At 38.9% G+C, this 6,363-nt stretch overlaps 2 protein-coding genes across 5 annotated transcripts; one reads left to right on the top strand and one right to left on the bottom strand.

Annotated features, from left to right (window-relative positions):
* On the bottom strand, positions 11-738 carry LOC105175301 (uncharacterized protein At4g22160). The gene has a single exon (XM_011097704.2). It carries the CDS (start codon positions 699-701, stop codon positions 276-278), a length of 426 nt encoding a protein of 141 aa, XP_011096006.1. The 5' UTR covers positions 702-738; the 3' UTR covers positions 11-275.
* Positions 829-4,673, top strand: LOC105175300 (plant UBX domain-containing protein 4). Of its 4 annotated transcripts, XM_020698320.1 has the most exons (7): positions 837-965; positions 1,101-1,173; positions 1,429-1,585; positions 1,766-2,045; positions 2,203-2,298; positions 3,671-4,033; positions 4,267-4,673. In XM_020698320.1, exons 3-7 carry the CDS (start codon positions 1,455-1,457, stop codon positions 4,444-4,446), a joined length of 1,050 nt encoding a protein of 349 aa, XP_020553979.1. In that variant the 5' UTR covers positions 837-965; positions 1,101-1,173; positions 1,429-1,454; the 3' UTR covers positions 4,447-4,673. The 4 variants fall into 4 exon arrangements, 3 of the variants coding, with proteins under 3 accessions (XP_011096003.1, XP_020553979.1, XP_011096004.1); XM_011097701.2 differs by lacking the exon at positions 1,101-1,173 and having other exon boundaries at positions 829-965; XR_848895.2 differs by lacking the exon at positions 837-965 and having other exon boundaries at positions 984-1,585; positions 3,671-4,173; positions 4,267-4,407.

Here is a 6,363-nt window from a genome sequence, read left to right as displayed (position 1 = left end):
TTATATTATATATTTAGCATGCAAGGATAGAATTTGGACCAACTGTGTCCAGAGTGAGTCCTTTTCTAAAGCAACCTAACCTTTCATATCATAGTTAAAATGTTTGTTTGGAGAAAAACTGAAGACTTCTGGAGCCTGTTACCAGCTTCCTGTTAAGGCAGATTGATGGTTGAAGATAGTTCCGGTTAGTCAACTCTACTAACTCTTCCATCTCTTGGTTTTATTGAGGAAGGCTGCTATGTTTAACCAGCATACATAGGTCTCAGAAGTGCTTGTTAACTTTTCCTCTTCTTGCTGGAGTTATTCTGATGAACAAATGAAGCAATCTGTGCCTGTGTCTGCAACATCATCCGAGTGATCTCATCTTCCAGTTCCGCTTGCCGCTTCAGGGCTTCCAGCCGGTAAGTCTCCCTCTTCTTCATCATTTCCAGTTCAGCTAGCTCTGTCCTCAGCACGGTGTTGGCAATTACTTGGAGGCTTGCAGCCAGACCCGCAGCTTGGCCTGGCTCTGGGTAGCTGGATTCAGAGCTTTGTCCGGTTTCAGAGTTTTCATCCGTGGATTCTGTTATTTCTGGTGTTTCTTCATCAGGAGGGGTTGCGGGCAAGAATTGGCCGTCGAAGGTGTATTTTAGTGGATTGCTATATTTCCTTTCTCCGGGCTGATTTTGACGGGTCGGGTATTCCATGTGGTATAAAAGCATAAGGGCCAGAAAGCCTGAAGAATTGATGCGCAGAGATGATAAAAAGGACGATGTGTGAAGGTGGTGACATTGGATGCTGCACTTTAAACCCCGTAAAAACAGGATGTGTGCTCTTGAATTGCGCTTTCCACCCTAAAAATAGTGGTTTTGGCATTTTCCACCCCCCAAAATGCAAATTTACACATCACGCCACGGAAATAAAAAATGTTGACCAATTGCACCCCAGCCCACTTTCTTCCAACCGGATTGATACACTGAAAGAAGGTAACCAAAAGAGTATATTGATTTTCATTCGGCATTTGAGGGCAAAGGGATTATTAATCAAAATGACAGGGGTGAAGAAAGCCTATAAACCATTAAGTTTACCAAGTTTAATTCATTTTTCTGTTGTTTTACCAGAGCTGAAGAACTGCTGATAGATTGAGTTCTAAAATAGCGTGGATTGAATTAAGAGGACTTATTATCTATAAATGTAAGAAATTATGGATCAGTTTAGTTCTTGTTATGGTACAAAATTAGTCACTGTTTTGGCCGCGCGAATTGGTATGTTTTCAAGGAAACAATTTATTTTGAGAAGTCGTAAGTTCATATGAATATGCGGAGAACCTGTAAATTGGGACCAGATTTTCCAGACAGCTAAAGCTTAGATAGTAATCGAATCATATTCGGTATTCTTCTTCCTTTTTCTTGTGTTTTTTTTTCTTTGAAATTCGTACACTACCCACAGAACAAAATTGACTGGGAATTGGAAAAATGTCTTCGCTCGACAAGAAGAAACCCTCCACCAGCCGGATCAGAGGCATCCGAACTCTTTCCGACCTCAACCGCCGTTCCGTCCACGATTCCGATGTACCCCAGGAGAACTATACCGGCGGCGAGAAAAGGTACCTGTCATTACTGCTACAAACAACTTCTTCTTAAATTTATTTGATTGCATGAAATTTAGTCAAGTTCAATACCGATGGACTCCTTACCATATTTCTCCTCTTGTTACGAGTGTGTATCTGATAGGTATAATGATGGCTGATTTGTTACCTGACTATCTGTTAATGTGATACTTTCAGCGGTATGCTTGTCCAAGATCCATCCGAGGGCGATGATGTTGATGCAATTTTTGATCAAGCTCGACAGTTGGGTGCTGTGCAAGGGCCCTTGCAAGATATTCGGCCATCTTCAGGCTCAAAAGGCTTTACTGGGAGAGGAAGATTGCTCACTGGTGAACCTGTACCCAATCAGCAGCCTGAGTCAGTTGTACACAACATTGTTTTCTGGAGAAATGGTTTCACTGTCAATGATGGCCCTTTGAGGAGGCTGGATGATCCGGGAAATGCTCCATTCCTTGAGGTAACAGGCAATTGAAATAAAAGTTGAAAACAAGGTTAGAGTAGGAGGATTCAACTGAATTTTAGATGATTGTTGTGCTGAGGGTGCTCATGGGAGATGTATACGCCCTGGTTTGTGGTTTATTTGTTTGTGCTTTATTAATAATATCTTGTTACAGAGCATCAGAAAATCTGAGTGTCCTAAAGAGCTTGAACCTGCAGACAGGAGATCCTCTGTTCATGTCAATCTCATAAGGAGGGAAGAAAACTGCCCCGTAAGTGCTTATAAATTCATCTTTAAGTTTCTTCAGCCCTCCTTCTGTTCTTTTGGTATGAGTACGTTTTTCTATCTACAAGATTACTTACATTCAGGCTGCTTTAACTAGTTGCCTTATGACAACATATTTTGTCAAAGTTTACAAGTAAAAAAAAATAAGGATTCGGATTGAAAGATTGAAAAACCTGAAGTAAGCCTTCCTTTGGCCTATTTTGGCAGAAAATTTTAAAATGGGAAGAGAAAGTATGCAATGATTGGAAAGCCTGACTACAGATTCTACCTGTTTTGATTGTCAGACACTCTGTGTTTAACTACCCTACCTTGATAGAGGTTGAAAATTCTATTGGTGATTGTTTTTATTTAATTAATGCTGTTTTATCCTTGGAAAGCTCTTGAATATGCCCAAAGGTTTAATAGGGAATGCTCTGCTGATACCTTTTAAAGGTTTGTTTACATGAGGGCACCAGTCTTATTTACTCAATATTCACCTCTAAACTTAAGGCTTCCACTTCTTCACATGTAATAATATAGCATTTTCAATTTGGTAAAACTTCAGTTTGAAGATTAAGTACACTGTTGATGAGCTGCATTTCCATGACATGGTTTTGTCAAAGATGACTGATTGATTTCCCCTTGTGGAGTTTACTCTGGGTATGAACTCAAAAGCCAAATTTCACTCTAGCTCTGGGAGGTCAGAAAGTTCTCTTTAAGAATTGAATGTCCTATATCCATGGCTTGGTCTTGCTCCTCTCCACTCTGGGATGGATGTAATTCCAGCCAATTCTTACTTCAACAAGCTGTAAGATCGTCTCTGTTAACAATTGGGAATATTGGGTGGATCAGGAAAGTAGCTGTAATTGAAACCTTAATGTGGAAGTGACTGTTTAATTATTAGGGGAACTTCTAATACATTTGTGCTTGTGGGTGTTTATTGACCTTGTCCTATGGGGGAATCAGGTTCATAAGTTTCTCATTTTTGTAGTTCAAGTTGGAGCGCTGTTGTAAAGCAATTACTTAAAGCTGCCTGATGAATACCTCATACCTGTACCTTGTTATTTAGGAATATCTTCTCTGCGCAGGATATCCTTCCCATGCTTAGTGAAATTAGAAATTTGGAATCTATATGGAAATGGAAAGGAAAGTTGTAGATGCGAGTGAAATGATTTTATTTGTATTATAACAATTAATCATAAATTGGGTTACATGCAATCCATAAGCTTGAAATGAGTGCATAAATAAGTTGTTCTTAAATTTCCATGCCCTTTTTCAATCCATAAGCTTGAAATAAGTGCATAAATATTTGCCATTGTGGGCACATAAAAGTAGGCCATAAAAAATGCTTACACTATTTTATTTTTGGCCGAGAGCAGGAACCAGAGATACGCCATGTTCCATTTCAAGGAGTAGGCAGAACTCTTGGGGGTAGCTCCGCAACTGAATCAGGTCCTGAGACAACCATTGCTGCTCCCACCAACAGTGCTCCATCTCCTTCTACGAGCCTTGTGGTGGATGCATCACTGCCATCCACTACGATTCAGCTTAGGATGGCCGATGGAACCCCCATGGTTGCACACTTCAACCACCACCATACGATAGCTGATATCCGCTCCTTCATTGATGCATCTAGGCCTGGGGGATCTACATCATATCAATTGCAGTCTGTGGGATTTCCTCCCAAGGTCCTTAGTGATCTCACTCAGACAGTTCAGCAAGCTGGGCTGTTGAATTCAGTGGTAATTCAGAAACTATAAGCAGCCACACAAATTTCTACTAACTGTAGTGATGGACAATATCATTATGTCTTTCTGCTTCAGACAAGTATTCGCAGAAGAAAATATAATTATATACTGAAGCTAAATGAACAGAAGATGCTGTAAGAGATTATTTCTAGTTGGTTACTCACTCTGCTGATTGTCCGCCTATGTTCTGTTATTTGTTTGTGATGCTGGCGTTTGTATGTTGCTAGCTGCTGGAAGTCTTGTGCTCCGGAAGGCAATGGACCATTCATGAATGGGTTGATTCAAAGTTGATCTTACTGAAAACCTGGCATTCGGTCTTAAGCGCGGTGAGTTGTATTGGTTCTAACTTCTATGGAGGGCAATGGACATGGAAATTGATATATCAGAATCCATGCGGCACCCAATAATTACCAGGAAATTCTACAAATAGATTGGTGCAAGAAGAGGATGAAAACCTGGAAGCCTAACTAGACAGTGTTTGACAAACTTATGTATCAATTACTTAATTTCATTCATCACCCTAACTAGACAGTGTTTGACAAAAAAGTTACATTTGTTGTACACTTTTTAGCATAAGCTAGGTTTATTAATTATTGTAATAAATTCAAGAAACCTGTATGGTTTTATAGTGTTATAAGCAGTTACACAATTTAAGCAATAACAAGGCCAAAAGTTTAAAGGAAGAAAGAACCAATTCCATCCAAGTTAATTGACTGCCTTTGCCATTCACCACCAACACAAATTCAGAGACCTAGTAGCTTTACCACTCCCTGCATTGTGAAACACTCTTAACAACATGTGATGAATTAACGTAAGCTAGAAATTGGTTTCATGTCTCCACTCCAGCTCTAGCTTATTAGGAAACTATCTTTTCTAGTTTCTCCTCTCCCCCTATCCCTTTCCCTTTTTGTCAATAGTCAATATTCTTTCAAATCCTCGGTTTTGTAGGTGCATGTGGATCGAGTTGGATTTACTTTTTAATACATATTGCATCTTTTAATTTATTTTATATACACGTGCCATGTATATAAATATAAGATTATCAATCTTATTTAAGAAAATGATTTACACACGTGATGTGTGTATGTGAAACCAAATAAGAAAATACAGTCGAAACTGCAATAGAGAATCCAATTAGGCATGCTGCACTTGAGACTGAGAGGGACACAACACAAACAGGACAAACACACATATATATATATATGAACAAAGGAAATACATAGAAAGAATAGTATATATTAATGAGGAATCCGATCCATGCAATAGTTTATCTCCATTCATAGTGGCGTGGATTAGACGGGAAAAAGCAATTGGGTGTCGGCCAATCTCAATTGTGAAGAATGCTGAATTCTTTCTTATCTTGGGTAGGGTTGGGGTTGGGTCCCTCACTCACTCTCATTTCAAGATTACCACGGGCAGGCAGCTGGGCCTGCCCGCCCCTTCCCCTTCCCCTTGCGGGAAAAACGATAACCTACACCTCCGCCAATTGCAAAAAGTTAAAACCTTTCTTTTCTTTGCAAACTCATCCCATCAATAGCCCAACATTTATTTCGGATTCGGATTGACATTCATCCATTTTCTTGACAGGTTTTTGAAATTTAATGTGCTGTGCAGTAGTACTTCTGCAAAAGAATGTCTTGTAAGGTTCAGTCACTGCACACAGAGAGTGACCGATTTGTTGCTGCCCCACTCTATTTTATCACTCCTTCTCCTTCATTTGATTGTACATGATAGAGAGTTAGGGTGAGGAATTTGCTCCAGTGGGGCTCTCTTTCTATTTTTGGCACTCTATATATTATGTATAGTTTGATGCGTAGTAGATTTCTGCATCTGTTAATCACTAATCAACTCAAGCTTCATCAGATTAGTAGACAATTAATATTGATGCAGGGTCATGCATAATATAAATTAAAGAAACTATCGAAACGCCCGTACATGAAAGTGCATATTAGATGATGTAACATGAATTACAATAAAAAATTCAATCCGCTCAGCTCGCCATCAGTTCAATTGACGTTATGGATTGTGATTATGGATTGTGATTAGATTGATCATCAATTGACATTAAGCTCAACGAGACCTTGCTGGCTACAAACACAACAACTATATCAGATGATGTTTACATAAACTCATATAATATATACATCTAAGAGACTCATACACAAACTTATAAGCTGTTGTTTATATTACATGAGATATTCTGAACAACTTATAAACTCACTCAAACACTCTTCTAATCAAACTCTAACTTCCCAGAAAAAAAAGAAGCCGTCTAAATATTATTAGAATACATACGTAATTAAAGAAGTTGAAATTTCATGAAT

The sequence above is a fragment of the Sesamum indicum genome, linkage group LG12, assembly GCF_000512975.1.
Source record: "Sesamum indicum cultivar Zhongzhi No. 13 linkage group LG12, S_indicum_v1.0, whole genome shotgun sequence".
NCBI lineage: Eukaryota > Viridiplantae > Streptophyta > Magnoliopsida > Lamiales > Pedaliaceae > Sesamum > Sesamum indicum.
This window is presented reverse-complemented; position numbering and strand designations above follow the sequence as displayed.